This window comes from Misgurnus anguillicaudatus, chromosome 3 (genome assembly GCF_027580225.2).
Source record: "Misgurnus anguillicaudatus chromosome 3, ASM2758022v2, whole genome shotgun sequence".
Lineage (NCBI taxonomy): Eukaryota > Metazoa > Chordata > Actinopteri > Cypriniformes > Cobitidae > Misgurnus > Misgurnus anguillicaudatus.
In genome coordinates, this window is record NC_073339.2 from 30,647,414 (window position 1) to 30,664,997 (window position 17,584).

Sequence of the window (17,584 nt, forward strand, 5' to 3'; positions counted from 1 at the left end):
GGTCCAATCAGACCCAATGGATTACGCCAAGCTATGCCAAAAGCTGTACAGCCAGACCCGGAGATCAGCTGAATAATTCCAAAACAGTCAAAATCAAATGTTTCACTCTAGAGGAGCTTTAAAATGAGCCTATTTTCCAAAAAAGTGGAGTGTCCCTTTAAACGGGAAGAAAGTATATTTGGGACTTGGGAGAAGAGAGCGAAAGGGAGAGACCTCCCATCATTCAGACTCACTGTGCGACTCATCAATTCATCGATTCATCCAGGACGCAGTGTGTAAATGCTAAAGGATATGAGCAACAGTCACGGCTGCTCACCTCCAGCTCATTGATAATGACAGAGCTGCTATGGTTGGCCGTTAGCCTCTGCAAAAACTATTTACGCCTAACTGAAAAATCAATGAAATCCTCAGATGCACGGACACTTATCAGCAGCAGTCGAAGGTTGTCCATGGCAACGCGAATGAGGAGGGTGCGAGGGGGGAGCGATGAGCCACTTCAAGATGTTTGCAGGACAGGCCTAACAATACTTTCTCTGAGAAGCATCCCTCCCACATTCCCTCCTCTCCTCCTACCCAATTAGGTGTGAACAGAGCTTGTCCCTCAGAAGACACTTGACTTAAACTTGAAGTTTAAATGTACCAAAAGTACCGAATGCAATGTCACAACATGCATCAAAACCTTTACAAATAATTGATATAAAGCATGCAACGTTAATTAAAAAATCAAGTGAGTGTAAATACAGTAGCACCTAAAAGGATTTGAACTTTTAAAAAACTAATTATAGAGCTATATAGACAAAAATTGCTTATAGCTTTACTTTTTAGAGCCATTTTTGTAAATGGTCCAAGGTGATTTTTAGTTTCCCTTGAATTCACACAGGTGTCAAAGCAGAATATTCAAATGTGTAGATATACACGTACAGGTATCATAGTGAGAATGACAAGGTGATCTCTACAAAAACATTTCAATAGAATGAATTAATGGGTAGTGTCTAATCTAAAAGAGAATCCTAAAACAGATCAAGTGCAGACGATGAACGTGAGGGACACAGAGAGACACCCATCTGCTCCATGACCTCACCAGATCTCCCTGGCAGATGCGGAAAGCCTGCCAAGCAATTAGTACCACTAGTCGACTTGTTTGGGGCCGTCTCTAAGGGCCAAATGCAGCTGGGGCCAGATATGTTGGTGTGTGTGTAAAAAAACCTGTGTGCCTTTTTATGCCTGCTCTCTCTCTCTCTCTCTCTCTCTCTCTGTCTCTCTCTCTCTCTCTCTCATTTCCATTGTCGGGCAGAAAAAGACTACAGGCGAAAAACATCTGTAACTGACGGTCTCACCCCTTATCATTGACATGAAAGAGCAATGCAAGCTAACTATAGTGGAGATGAAAGAAAATATTGTGCATTTTTTTCTCTTTTCCTAAATGAGCCCAGAGGAGACCTTAGATGCAAATCAGTAAATAAATTCAGGGAAAAACAAACAACAAATAAATATAAAAAAGAAACTTCATAAGAGAAGCCCTGTTCCAATTTAATTGAATCAGCTATTAATTATACATAAACATTAGCTTACAAACTGTAGGTGGAGCCAACTTAGCGTTCTTTCATGGTGCATTCACTTTTAAATGTGCAATCAAAAAGGAAACTGCTTTAATCATTTTCTAACCATAGGGTTGATCTATATCCAAAAAAATCTATTTGTTAATCCATAAGGGTCTAAGAGTCGCCATTCACTTGCAATGTAAAAAAAAATAGTGGGAACATTCTGTCAAAATTCTCTTCTTGTGTTCCAAAAAAAAAAAAAAAAACATCTTTAACCTAAGAAGTCTGGGAATCAAAGAGGCAATTCCTCACATACAGGAACCTCGAACTAGATAGTGGCAAAAGTTAAAAAAGGAGATAAACTCATCTGCTACTGTATATGTGGGCTGCAATTGCCACTTTTAGAACATATTTTATAATTTTCTGTTTGCTCCAAAAATATTTGCTTTGTGAGAAACGAAAAAAGACCTTGCCTCGGTTTTGAAGGTGCCCCTGAAGTTATCAGGATTGCTGTTTCCATTTTTTCTTTGATCAGCCAGCACATATCTGGCTCTTTTTTAACTAGGTCAGATGACCTGGAAATCATGTTATACTCTCCAAGTAAAGACACAAGGAATGAGAAAGAGAGAGAGAGAGAGAAAGAGAGAGAGAGAGAGAGAGAGAGAGAGAGAGAGCGAGCCTTATCAGACACTGTCCAGTGTTGTAGAGAGGATCAGAGTGGAGTCATCTGATCAAAGAGGAGTGGCTCCACACTACCGTGCCTTCTCATCTTCTCTGCTCAATAAGAAGAAAGCTCTTTTGGTCTCCAGATAATACTGGATGTTTAAAAAAGAGAGATAAAGAAAAAGAAAAGAGTCCAAAACGTTTGTTCTTGTGATGGAGGTTCTGTTGAGTTAAGTGCACCATTAGGTTTAAGAACACATTTTGCCACTTAAGCGCGAGAAACTTTTACCACTCACTGGGCTTTCAACGATTCAGAACCCGGCCGGCTTACTTATCTTTAACTTTCATACAAATATACTCACAAGGCTATAAAAAGACTTTACAACTAATTAAATAATTATCTGTAAATCTAATCACTTCAACCTTTTAATTGTCTTTATGTTAATATTTGGTTCATGTAATGATGAAGAAAGATTACGTCATTGCAAGGGTTAGGGTTACATTTTTGAACCCGCCAGTCCAAAACAAAGTTTGCAACTAAAAAGCGCAGTTTAGTTGAGGTTAGCACACATTCTAAGCATATTAAGATACAGCAAGGATGTTAATGGTGCTTGAATAGACGAAAAATCTACGTAATTCATTCATTCATAGAATTACGTTATATGAGCACATAGCTTCATTTCTCTTTCAGATCCTTCATTGAAAATAAACTGGTGGAGTGTGTTACTTTTATACACAGTTTGAGATCTGAGATACAGACCCAGGGGTTTAAATAATATTTTGCTGTTATATATTATTTGATTTAGCGGGATGCTATCATATCTGCCAACTATTCATTCCTAAATGTAAACATTTAGCTTTGTGAACTACTTACTATTTATATATAAGTAGTTATATTTTATATATCTTATTACATAACTTATAATTGCCTCCTTAGACGAAATCTTAAATGCTCTTTTATTTTTTTATAATTTGGGATAAAAGTGCAAAATAAATTAATGTATTGTTTTGAAAAGCATTTCTTAACTTTAAGTTAAGAAAAAATAATTATGAAATGTGGATGTGATAAATTTCAGATGGCCCAGCTATGTAGGTCCACTTATAAATATTATCACATGTATATAACTTTTGCGGTGCGAGCTTGTGGTTCTGGTACCTAAAATGGTAAGAGGGACTCTTTTTAACGGTCATTCCTTTACTCATATGGTACTACTGCTGTAGCACAATATGAGCAAATGCCTCTTTTGACTTCTCCATATTTGCAATTAAATATTTTCTGTTCGTGGCAAAAGGAAGAAAAGAAGGGAATTCTGACTCAAAGACAACTTTTTCAACCCTTGTAAACAAATCTGATCTAACTAAATGGTTGCCTCTAATCTTCAGATAGAAACACATTTGTGCTAAAGATAAATATGAATTGTGTCAAAAACACTAAAAACTTTTCAAAAGTTAATCTACTAATAACAGCAAATTAAATGTACTGTTATTCTGCCTGAGGACTAATTCAGGCTCATTCAATATAACAAACCGCAACTAATAACTGATCTCAAGCTAAGTTTGCATGTAGTTGAAATGAATCAAGTAATATAAAACAACAGCTTAAAAGAAGACAAACTGTAACAAGAAATGTCTCAAATCAGAAAAAAAGGACAAAAAGATAAAGTGTGTGTACATGTGTGTAAGTGCTGTTTTTATCTTAAATGATCTTAAACGAAACATTTAATTATAGTGCTGAAACTTTCAAAATTACAAACACATGCCAAAATAAAGTTTGAACTCAGTTGCATGTTTCTAAACGATTACAACGATACAATACGAACAGGTGAACACAGAGTGGGTTATTTTATATTAAACAATAAACAAATAATGCAATTTTCCAACATATTTAATTTAGTTAGTTATTTATCCATTTTTTATTTGGTGATGCGTTCCGAGTATACAGGCTAGTGTGCGGCAAAACACATTGCATATGTATTAAATTGCCGTGGTGTTACTTTAAATAAAGAACATCTTTGCTCAGTGTGAAACAGCGTTTAAGAAATAAAATACACCGTAGGCTCACAAACCGGCTGTGCTGTACAGCACGCACTCGCAGACATTTATTTTTCCCACTGTAAAACGCAGCGGATCGATACTTTGACGGTCTTTTATTTAGCTCAGTCTGCACTTATGTACCTCTATATCTTTAGACTCCCCCGTAAGCCTGTCGTTAAGACGAGCTGTGATAAGAGTTTAACTCATGAAACATGAAGTCTGGTTTGATAAGAGACTTCAATTACCTCGCCAAACAATCTCTCCTCTCTAAATTATTCATCTTAAAGAGACACAACAGATTCAAACAACTCGTGTGAGCACAAAGAGCAGGAGATGAAAAGATGAAGGAATAAAAAATAAAGCTGCTTTAAAGACGACAAATAACAATGCGAGCGAATGTAAAGTCAATGCGTAGGCTACATATATAAAGATAATAAAAAAACAAGAATTAAGAATTCTATCAAAGAAAAAAACACACAAAAATAATTAAAATTACTTAATAAAAAATATAAACATAAAACGAAGGTAAAATAAAATAATTTAATTTACAAATTAGTGTATTAAAAGCAAAGACGTTTGAATTTATAACTAAGGTGAATATTATGCTCACCTAATCATCCATTTTTGTTTAACTTTTTCTCCTTTTTTAAACAAACGTTGGTATATTGTTATATAAAGATTAAGTAGGAAAAAAATAATAAATACCTTTTCTAAATAACACGTGCAGGTTGTTCGTATACGTCTGCACCGAAGCGTTTCTAAACCCCAGTTCACTCATGCGACTCAAGAGACTGTCATTTAATTACAATAACAACAAATAACTCGAAATAGACATCAGTCTTTAAAACTTTCTTTAGACTCGTTTACCGACCATTGTAAGCTACTGATAATAACAGAGAAAAATAAACATAGAATTTTCCGTAGTTTTTAAACAGCTATAGAAGATGAATGCACACAGACTATAATCTTTATATTTCGGTATAACTAAGAATCACTGAATAACAGAAAAAAAACTAGAAAAAAAAATGTATAAATCAGTATATTCTGGTATTATTGCAAAGGGTTCATCTTCAAGACAAAGCGAAATCACACAGGCAAAATGCACATCTGATGCGTAAAAATGAGCTCGCTGGCTATAAGGTGAAACGAAAGCAATTGCAGTGAACTGACAATAATCAGCAGTAAGAAAAGCGATTTGTAGACGCAAATTAATCAGCAGCCAGGTCAATGTAAACTATTTAAATTGAAACAAAAAACAACCCCTACATATTTGCATGCAAAATGTATAATATGTTATCATGTAACATTGCTTTATCTTACTCAAGACAGGACAAAATTACAAACAGTGAGATAACAAGATCTTAACATGTTAAATTGTTTTCCATGCAGTTTACAGAGTAAATGCTTTAGGTAAAATATGCGCTCCTAATGCCGTCTGTATACTCTAACCTGGAGGCGCCGGGGCTCCAGCGCAGGATGTTCAGGAGGAGAGAGTCTCTACAGCGCAGCAATGCTGTGATTGGCCAATCGCACTGACAGCTCCTCCGCTGATTGGCCAGGAACCGACGCCCGACCCCCTTTCACTCCAGCTAGAGGACCATTCATAAACTAAACAATTCCTGCACTCACAGCTGAGTCTGGACAACTGAACAGTGGCGCACATTTTCATCCGCAAACACAAGTGAGAAAGATGATGACATGACGATCGGAGATTTATCCCACAGCTGATACAGGCTTGGAGAAGCAACATTCTTAGTATCTGTTCATGTTCACGTGGAAAAGTAGAGTGGTATTGCGTTGCATCTCTGTCTGCTTCCTGCCTCAAACTTGACGTCTATCCGCCGTGGGCGCAAAGTTCATCATCTGCTTTTTTCTTCTCTTTGCTGGGAGTTGTGCCTCTGGCTTCACCGGTAAGCATTGGATCCTTCGGCGTATTGCGAAACTCCGGTCTACAGTCCGGACCTGTGCCCAAACATGATCGCAACGCAGGCGAAGCTGGTTTACCAGCTTAATAAATATTACAACGAGAGATGCCAAGCGCGCAAAGCGGCCATCGCCAAGACCATTCGAGAGGTGTGTAAGGTGGTGTCGGATGTGCTAAAAGAGGTGGAGGTCCAGGAGCCCCGTTTCATCAGCTCGTTGAGCGAGATAGACGCGCGCTATGAGGGCATGGAGGTCATCGCACCCAACGAGTTTGAGGTCGTGCTTTACCTGAACCAAATGGGAGTCTTTAACTTCGTGGATGACGGCTCGCTGCCGGGTTGCGCCGTGCTCAAACTCAGCGACGGCCGAAAGAGGAGCATGTCCCTGTGGGTGGAGTTCATCACCGCCTCCGGTTATCTATCTGCCAGAAAGATCCGTTCCCGCTTCCAGACCCTGGTGGCTCAGGCCGTGGATAAATGCAGCTATCGGGACGTGGTGAAAATGGTGGCGGACACGAGCGAAGTGAAACTGCGCATTCGGGAGAGGTACGTGGTGCAAATCACTCCGGCCTTCAAGTGCACGGGCATCTGGCCTAGAAGTGCCGCCCAGTGGCCCATGCCCCACATCCCGTGGCCCGGGCCCAACCGGGTGGCGGAGGTAAAGGCGGAGGGTTTTAACCTTCTTTCAAAAGAGTGCTACTCGTTAACGGGTAAACAGAGCTCGGCAGAGAGCGACGCCTGGGTCTTGCAGTTTGCCGAGGCCGAGAACAGGCTTCTGATGTCGGGATGCAGGAAGAAATGTCTCTCTGTTCTAAAGACTCTCCGTGACCGACACCTAGAGCTACCCGGGCAGCCGCTTAATAACTACCACATGAAGACCCTGCTGCTGTATGAGTGTGAGAAACACCCGAGGGAGACTGACTGGGACGAGTCGTGCCTCGGCGACCGGCTGAACGGTATTCTTCTCCAGCTCATCTCGTGTCTGCAGTGCCGCCGGTGCCCGCATTACTTCTTACCCAATCTAGACCTGTTTCAGGGTAAACCACACTCGGCCCTGGAGACAGCGGCCAAACAAACCTGGAGACTGGCTAGAGAAATCCTTACTAACGCGAAAAGTTTGGATAAACTGTAAAATGGTAAATAAAAGGACAATTTATGTCGGTGAAAAATAACGGGACTTTTGAGATCACAACACTGAAAGTGGAGAGACTGTGATCTTGGTGCTCTCCGAAATCTCTGAAAAAATATCTTAGGAAAAAATTCCGAAGCATTTGCTTTTGTCAAGGCTCAAAATGGACTTTGCGAGAGAGAAAGAGAGACGGTACATTTCAAGATAAGTGTAATGATTTTGTTGTTTGTTTGAACTGTTTTCACAAAGTGAAAAATTTATTTAATTATGCACAAGATCTTTAAAAGCGAATTACAAAATGTAGCGTGCCAAGTTCAATTTTTTTCATGATGTGATCGAAAATTGAAACGTAATAAAATCATGACACGATGAAAATTTAAACTTGGCATTTGTCATTACTGAGTTTAAAAACAAAACTCTTGGCGTTAATGGGGTTGTAATACAACAGCTAGACGCATACATAATTAACGACATCGTCCTGTGATTTGTCTTTGCTATTTAAAGAAAACATTGGTAGATTTAATACCAGGACAATGTGTATTTGCTGGCGACCAAAAATATACTCATAAACGTCATCAAAACAAAGAAAATTAGCGTGACACTGTTTGCGTTGAAGAAAAGTAATATCATATACAGAGAACAGCAACAAAATATAAAACTATTATTGTACAAGAATCAACAATGAATTGCACTTTGTAAAACAATAAAGACCACATATATAATGAAACACCGAAAATAAAAACGTAAATAGGCGATCTATCCCAGAAAGCAACAGTACTATTTAATTGCACTGATTTTAGACAAATTCAGCGAAAAATTAAATATTAAATATTTTACACAGCATTTAGTCTATTCAAATAATACTTTGATGTAGAACTGTAAATATAATGCTGGATTTATCTGTTTATTTATACTCTCGAATTCTCGGAAAAAAGCACACAGACTTAAACACATTAATAATAATATTGTTGTTAATTGTTGTTGTGGTTAATAACAACAATAAAAATAATACCAAGAAGGCTCCTACTACTGATAATAATAATAATCAAATATTAAAATATAAAATGTAAAATTTAGCAAAAACCAAAAATATATATAAAAGTGTAGAGATTATGCTATTATAAAAGGCATAACAAACATTTAAGTGCAAATATTTAAATACTATTTTTTTTTAAATAACTTTATTAACACAGGTTATATCAAGTACATGAAGAGTCAAAGGAAGTATTGATTGTCAATACTTTAATTTGTTCTTGCAGGCAAAACAAAATCTCCAGTGAATCAAGCATTCAGAAAAATGTGATTTAATTGAGATATTCACTTCAAGCATTTGAGTAAACAGTCAGGATATTGAGTTTCATTGCACTGCTAAAAAACAATGGTGATCATCACACTTGACCCACATGTGTTATAAACAATCGTACCGCATGCAACATGTTATGGGAAATAGCCAAGCACCCTTCTGTATCAGCAAACTCCAAACAGTCGCTGAGTCATGATAGGGCCTTTATATATAAAGGGTATATATAATTTATTTAATTATCTTTACATTTACACAATAAGATGGCCACATATATTCAATACTGACAAATTCTGCGAAGGGGACAAAGTGTGGAAAAGTAGCTACGTGACACATCACTGACTTTGGTCATGCTATAAAGCACTGTTTGTGCACACTGTTTAAGGTACGCTGTGAGCCATTTTGAGAGTAGGCAGTGCTGTCTCTTACCTTGGGATCAATGTTCTTAAAGCTTGGGTCTTCCTCATCCACCTCAAAGTATAACTCCAGGGCCGTGATCGACAGGGTGCCTTTAACCACCACAGCAGGCGAAATCAGTTGTGCGCTGGTGCTCAGGTTAACAGGGCCTGTGATACACAAGAGGACCGCCGTTAGTTAGTGTGTATGTGTGTGTGCATGCATGCCTCCCACCAAACCTCTATACTGCCCTTGGCATACAACCCATTTCAAAGGAGTGCCAAGTGTTTAGTTGTACAAATCAACTCAACAAGGGTGAATATTGACTTTCTGATAGAACATTTTTAATTTTAATGAGCTTTTAAAAATAAAAAATAACAACTGCTATTTGCTTTACATTTAGGCTATATTTGCAATCATTTGGGGACAGCACAATTTAAGTCAAATGATCTGGTAAACATAAAGTTACTATTTTTAGACATACAAATAATGTTTTAAAATAACAGTGTAAATATTCAATTAATGAAGACAACGTTTTTAAAGTAGTTAGCGGAGTCCACATCACAACTGGAATAATTGCGAAATAATACTTTGAGATCACATTCAGATTTTTCCCCCATGCTGATGAACAATAAAACATTGGCAACCAATCAACACCCGCTGGAATTTAAAGGGCTCGCCTAAAATTTAGAGTAAATATAACGCTACGTTTCGATGATGTGGACGTTAAAATAATTATAGTTAGGCCTATGTAAAAATAATTAGACACATTTTTAAATAAATTCTCTTTATTGTTTTTACAGTTATTAGATTTAAATTCACAATTTTAACAACCTTATAAATATTACAACTAGCCTAAATATAATGATAATGAATATTAATAAATAATTAATTTAACAAAAAAATCACTACTGACGTAAAAAAAACCTAAAACATCTAATTTATTAAACTAATCCACAAATAGGATTATCATGTGCACAATGACATATTTAGGAGATTGATCCGTCATAGAAACGCTATAGTCGAGTTTGTCAAAAAGCGCTGAAATCCGCTGTCAATCAGCGCGCATTGATTGCGGGCTTTGGGTTTAATCTGTCATCAATCTTAATGCATGCCAGCATGACAATGCTGAAGGGCCGCTCGGGGGAGTTTCTGCTTCTCTCTGCATGCGCAAAAGCCGCTGCAGTCAGAGACCAGAAGCCCACGTTTAATTTCCCCAAGCACCCTTCAATTCACGAGCGGATGGCACGATCAGATATGTTCATCAGCATGTAATCCGGGGGAAAAATAACATTTTTTCCCGCTAAACCGGAACACGTGCAATTACACCTGAATCAAAACGCTTGCCAAGTGGATGATGGCCAACGACGCGGATCTCCACGATAATTTGCACTTTATTTGAGAGAGACTGTCTTTTATTATAAGGTTGCCTGCCAGCGCATACGAGATAAAGAGTTTATACAAACGCGGGACTGCGAACAACACTAAGCAAACGCGATCAAACAAAATCAGATGCTTAATTTCACTTTACAGGTTAACCATATGCATTTAACTCTTTACTCACTTTATATAACACACAAAAAACACAGAGTTGTGATGCATAAATTATCTTGATTCATTTATGTTCCAACTGCACACAATTTTAAACGTTTTTATTAATTTAATTTCTTAAATTATGAGTATTACTTTAAAAAGAAACTGTATTTTCTGAAACTTGTTAAAAAGTTTTTTTTAATGTGGTAATGAATTAAACATTTTTAGTTTTTTTATACATTTTAGTACAAAATTATTTCTTTTATTTAAACACACAACGTCGCATTAATTAATGTTTTTTTTAAGGCAGACAAGGGCGAATTCCAAACGGCGTTTTTGCGCCCTTGTTGGGGACTTCGGGAAGGGGACGCTGCATAAACAGTCGCTCCAAATGACGTTATTTTCATTGCTCTATTCGCCAAGTGTATTTCTAACGGCATCAATGCGCAATTCCTTCCAGAGTTTACAAATCACGATCTTTGACTTTCGAAGAAAATAATATGGCATAGGGATGATCACTTCCGATTGGAATTCGCCCTAATTCTCGTGTTCACTGCTCAGACTGTATAGTGATGACTGTGTGTTTATTCCTGTGGGCTTTGTGCGCAGCACTCATTCACATCTAACCTGATCACAGGCCGCTAATGAGAAAGCACTGCCATAGATAATGGTGTGACCCCCTTATTAACAGTGGAGGAGAGGTGCAAGATGACATCCAGGCAGGCTGCCTAAAAAGTGCGCGCCACGACAGTTCGTCGCGTTGCGTTTGGTTCACCTGTGAGGTTCTCCAGCTCTTTCTCTTCCAGGGATGAGAGGGTGTCATCGTCATCCAGCAGCAGCTCACTCTCTGAGTTCTGGTTCCCCAACACTGAACTTCTGATAGATTGTTTGCCTTTCAGCATGTCTTCTTCTGGAGCTAAAGAAAACAAAACACAACAAACTCATTCATGCGTAACTGCGCAAAAAACCTTTGACTGCCAGTTCACATTTACTAAAACCCCATTCAACCAGATACAACAAAACAATAGAGCAAAAGTACTTGGCAGATCGTGCTTCTTGTCATAAAATTCGAAATAAATAACATTAAACTACAATAAAAAATCGGATTAATAAACTCGCTATTTTATAAATACACTTTTGCGATTTTTATTAAAACGACTTTTTTATTTGTTTATTGTTCTTAATGCGTTTGTTAACGTCACCAAAACCCCAAATTTACTTTATCTAATTTAATTTATATTTAAAGGCGAATTTATAATAAAAAAAATATAAAATCTATAATAATACAAAAACACAGCTTGTTTATTTTAAAACAAAACATTCACATTTCATGGCATTTGACCTCAAGATAGGCTACCATATACCTGCACCAATATCAACAGAGCATAATCATTTTCTTGAAAAGGGTAATTTGGCAAATCCTTTAAATTATATACATTAACCAGACCCAAGTAAGGTCCATAATAGACTTTTGAGGTTTTCAAGATTAACTGTAAAATGAGAAAGTAAATTCACAAAAGTTGAATCTTTACTCATTTTCTATTTGTGTTTCAAATATAATAAATATGCAATTTTTTAAAAATAATTTACAATTCACTTATAACTATTAAATGAAATACTTTCTCTTATAAGACGCGCCACAGGACCGGAGATAAATGAGAATAAAAATAATATTACTACTTATGCCATGCTTATCCCTGACAAAAATAAGAGGCCTTTCTGATTTCAAATGTACATGACTTGAGGTTCAGCAAAGATTATTTAAGAAAAATGGTAATCTGTAAACATTTACTGAGCACTGCATTCCCAAGTGGTGAGGGGCAGAACCTGGTCTACAGTAGACACAAAGGAAATCCTTAAAATCCATATACAGCAGTGAGACAGGGCAGCTTCTCATAAGACTGCTTTGGAGTGTCCGGTCTGTAGGCCTAGTGGAGTATCCAGTGCTGAACTGAGTGGACACAGGGCCACGTGACCTTTGGCCCCTCTCACCAGATACATCACCTGAGGCGGTTTGTATTTGCACTTGAAGCGAAACCCTGAGACAACTCTTTATAAATAGACCCCTAAACCATTAGAAAAGCAGAGCAAAGAAATCTCTTGTCATGGAAAGTATGCTGGCGAACTGATATTTAGAACGGTCTTCCTGTAATTAACTCTCCCCAGAGAATTTGTAGTTAGCAGCGGTGAAATTACTACCAGCTTCCTAATACATACCACATGCCCGTGTGTTCACACCATGCAGAGTGGACACACGGATCTGACAGAAAAACATGTTTTAGTGCATTCGGTCGGAATAATATTTACTAACATTTATTTTCTAATGCGTCTGTAGCTAGCCGAGCTGGCATCACTTCCAGTGATCTGAGATTAATACAGGCTCTACAGACTTTGCTCCAAAATAACACAGTACTATAAACGAAAAGTTTACATTTGCAGTAGTTAAAATTAACAAAAGCTTTCTGCAAATTTTAAATGCAACAACTCCATAAATATTGAGAAATGCTTCACCAAATAAAAACAAACAAAAAAATTAAATAAATATAATAGATTATAAAGGAAAACACAAACTTTTATGCAACAATAAAACAACAACATTAACAGTACAATTCAACTTTTAGCAAGTTACAAATGCATTGCAAAGAACTAAGAAAAAATGTTGAAGCTTTTTTACTTATCTTTTTTAAAGTTTACACCTAGTATCAGTCACTATGAAATGTAACTTCTGTTGTTGCGTCCATGAAGTGTCAGTGAAAAACTCCAGTGAAGGACTACCAGTGCACCCTTAATGACTCAAAAACCCATGTTGTAAGATTACATTCAGAATTCAGCTTTATTTAAAAAGCTCATTCATTCGCCTCAATCAGCAAAGCTAATGTAAATACATGCTGTTGCGTTACACAGCTCTGCTTCCCTTTTCCATGCTGGTTCAAATGCTCATTTATATGCAACTAAAGGGCATAGTGAGGCAAAGCAATTAAATTGTCAGAATTAACAAATTTGTTTTTAACAAGAGAGAGCCAGGAGTGAAGCGTATTGATCATGGGAACAGAGACATTAGTCTTAAGGTATTTACACTCCTTTGAGTTCCCAAACATCATAGCCTCTACCTGGCTAAATCAATCCCTGGAAAGATGGTTTATGGTTTTCCCAGCCATAAATATCATTTCAAATCTTACCGAACCACCATCCACGTTATGGGTGTAAATCAAACCACTGTTTCCAGGCTGGTGATTAATGGTCACATGTATGTAATGTTTAGGAAGTTTTGGTATGATGACGCATTTTAAGCGCTAAGAGTTGTAAGCCTTTGTAAATGATTAAAAAAGTTTATTAAAGGACTAGTCCATTTTCTTAAAAAAAAAAAAATTCTGATGGTTTACTCACCACCGTGTCATACAGGGCGTTGATGTCTTTCTTTGTTCAGTCGAGAAGAAATTATGTTTTTTTTTAGTAAGACATTCCAGAATTTTTCTCGTTTAGTGGACTTTAATGGACCCCAATACTTAACAGTTTTAATGCAGTTTAAAATTGCAGTTTCAACGGAGTTTCAAAGAACGATCCCAAACGAGGCATAAGGGTCGTATCTAGTGAAACGGTTGTCATTTTTGATAAAAAATAAAAAATATGCACTTTTAAACCACAACTTCTCGTCTATCTCCAGTGCTGTGACGGGCCAGCACGACCTCTCGCAATACATAATCATGTCAAGAGGTCACGGATGACGTATGCGAAACTACACCCCAGTGTTTACATGTGTGGAAAAAGAGGACCGTTCCGACATTGTTGTATGTCGAATGATACTAATTAATGTCTTTGTGTCAGTTTACTGTTTAAAATGGTCTGCAAATGTGTGTTTCATATATGTAACACGTGACCTTTCCACGGCATTACGCAATTACGTGATGTCGCGCTGGCGTGTCGCAGGGCCGGAGCTAGACGAGAAGTTGTGGTTTGAAAGTGCATGTTTTTCTTGCAAAAAGGGACAATCGTTTCGCTAGATAAGATCGTTTGGAGTCCTTTGGGGCTGCATTGAAACTGCAATTTTAAACCGTTATGTGTTGGTGTCCATTAGGGTCCATTAAAATGAGAAAAATCCTGGAATGTTTTCCTCAAAAACATAAATTCTTCTCGACTGAACAAATAAACGCATCAACATTTTGGATGGCATGGTGGTGAGTAAATTATCTGGATTTTTTTTTAAGAAAATGGAATAATCCTTTAAATGTCAGAAAATGTTATTAAAAAAACAACATTAAGTGTAATGTCTTCAAAACATGATTTATTATGATGTTAAATCATGGTTTAAACAAAATAAGGTTGCTAAATAGATTAGATTTACATAATAGATCACAACATTACCCATCTACTTGCATTTTTTTTTAAAGACTGACTTTCTCTTCCACATGAGAAATAATCACAGCCAGATATGACCCTTGTGCTCCGTTTAAAAACATGAGATCCTGGCCCGAGTCTTTCGTTCCACTTCCGCAACAAATTTAGGGTCAGATGAAAACACACAAGCTTTCTATAAATGGGGGTAGGGGCAGGCAAATGTTAATTTTAAGAGCATCAATTAACTTCAAACACTTTTATGTTCAGTGATGCATGTTTATGTGAAACGAGTAACCTTTGTGATGAAATGAACTGGACAGCAGTTTTTCTATTTGTCCTATATAGGCTTTTAGCAAACAGTCACCCCTGTAAGACAATTAATATATGCACATAAATACTTGATGGATGGATGGATTATTTCCTGCACTGGATAGTCACTGGGGAAACATTTGAATATAATAAAATGCTTTAAGGCCTCAAAGTTTTAGGTTCCATTTCAAAGGGATCCAAAGTGTTCCTTAAGGAACACTTGAACTTAACCAAGTCCTAAGTTAGCAAAAGAAAGAGGGATGAAGGCAGAAGAGAAACAGTGGAAGACAGGAATGGAGAAAGAGAAATCATTGGGTCCCCTCAGGGCCCTCCTTCCAGCTGCATATTATGACCATTAGGGCGGCACATCGGTCTCAGAGGATGCTGGGATTCTGAACACTTATTGCTTTTAGATCACATTCTTATTGACTTCTGTCACATTGGTCATTTGTCTAGAGAACCTCTGTCATTCTGAGGGGGGACTAACCGGTGACATATTGGAGACATTTTCTCTCAGAAATGGCCCTGTTTCTGAAGGGTGCAATAGGTTAAGCTGCTCAAGTCCAAGTACTGAATGGCGACGATTGTAAAGCCTGCTATCTGTGAGTGTGGCGAAAAACTCATTAGAAATAAAGCATTAGCCAGGAGTCTGTGAAACATTTTAACTCTCATATGTTGTATGCATTGCTTTGCTGAATGAAGTGACAGAGCAGTGCTCCATTTAAACACAAAAATCCAAAAGAATGAAATAAAAGAATAGACTGAAATTTTTAACTTCGATTTGGATATACCTTTTGACTAGTAAAAAGCAAGCATAAATGGATTAAATGCCCTTAGGGGGTAGAAGAAGAAATACAAGCCCCTGATGAGGTTTTTAACCTTCTTCAATGAAGTTTAACAACCTCATAAACTGTACTTGGGATGGTATTGTTAAAACTAACCCTGTAATGTTATCGTGGAGTTCATTTTAGGCATATAGCTGTAATGCATATTTCAAATATGCAGATTTATTTAAAAATATAAATAATTAAAAAGAACAATGAGGAAAAATATTATGCAATACATTAGGCACATGTGCAAATTATGCATGAGTGATTTTCAAGTGAAAACCGATAGTTCTTAATGTGGGGTGCATATACAATAAAAATAAATAAAAATGTAAAAATAAAAAGTGTGCAACAACTACAATCACAAAAAAACAAACAAAATTACAACAAATTACCCCTACTCTAAGAATAAGAATTTTTACTGCAAATTTATTGTCTTAATAACTCAAATATTTAATAAAAACTGCAAATAACAAGAGCAGCTTTCTATATTTTTTTTTCTGCCGTGAGTCATAGTTGCAATGTACAGAAACTAACTAACACAAAGCATTAAATCTGTTAGTCTAAGTTTTTATCCACACACATCTAATCCCAGCTATATATATATATATATATATATATATATATATATATATATATATATATATATATATATATATATATATATATATATATATATATATATATATATATATATATATATATATAGATATATAGATATATATATATAGATAGATACATAGACACATAGATAGATAGATACAAACACAAACTCTACTTCTCTCACTATGTTCACAAGCACTCTTACCTGTAATGTCGGCTGCAGACGTGCATTGGAGGGAAGGAACATACAGTACAGTGACAATGTAGTAGTATTTGGGAACACTTAGCCCTTATTTTAATACCTGAGCTAATGAGAGGAAAACCAAGCTGTATATAAACAAATTAGTGGAGACTTACTTTCTTAATATTATCTGAGAGACAAAAGACTGGAGAACAGTCAGATGTAACACGGTAGCTACCTAATGGCAAATATTTATTATATTATTCATTTTTACTGAGTCATGTTGCGCTATAAAGGTTTTATGCCGTCTTAATTTTAACAGCCGTATACCTGTTATCACGGGGGTTAAAGTGTTACAGCTGTACACACTGGGCTGCGTTTGTGTGCGAAAGAGTGTAAACAGATGATTGTATGTGACCATATTACCCACCATGCTCTGCTGCAGCCTTGAGGATAGCCTCCGAGTGTGTGGACCCAAACGGGTTCCTGATGAAGCGTCGACGTCTCCTCAGGTCATCCTCCCAGTAGTCCAGGCGCCAGAACTCCCGCGGTCTGCTGCCGAGAGGAAGAGAGAAAGAGAGAGGCACATATGTTAGCAATTAGCCGATGCAATGAGAAGTAGCATAGGCAGGGCTGTATAATACCGGCCTTGTTTTGAAGCACGCAAAATGTTTCGGCAGTGCAAAATGCTGAAATTGTGGAACGGTCAACTTGTGATGCGACTGTAATAAGCTATGCATCTTATATAAAAAAATATGAAGAGTTTGGTTCCAAAACGCAATAAATCCATTTTGACTAATTTCGGTAAAAA

At 37.0% G+C, this 17,584-nt stretch overlaps 2 protein-coding genes across 2 annotated transcripts in view; one reads left to right on the plus strand and one right to left on the minus strand.

The window, feature by feature from the left end:
- Positions 1-17,584, minus strand: part of lrba (LPS-responsive vesicle trafficking, beach and anchor containing) — a 399,709-nt gene that overhangs the window by 105,836 nt on the left and 276,289 nt on the right. The window contains exons 37-39 of the mRNA XM_073864338.1: positions 17,204-17,328; positions 11,294-11,434; positions 9,019-9,155 (exon numbers count right to left, since the gene is read on the minus strand). Coding sequence (XP_073720439.1) covers positions 9,019-9,155; positions 11,294-11,434; positions 17,204-17,328 — 403 coding nt within the window. The remainder of the gene's footprint in view (positions 1-9,018; positions 9,156-11,293; positions 11,435-17,203; positions 17,329-17,584) is intronic.
- mab21l2 (mab-21-like 2) lies at positions 5,768-7,670 on the plus strand. Its single transcript, XM_055205454.2, has one exon. It carries the CDS (start codon positions 6,213-6,215, stop codon positions 7,290-7,292), a length of 1,080 nt encoding a protein of 359 aa, XP_055061429.1. The 5' UTR covers positions 5,768-6,212; the 3' UTR covers positions 7,293-7,670.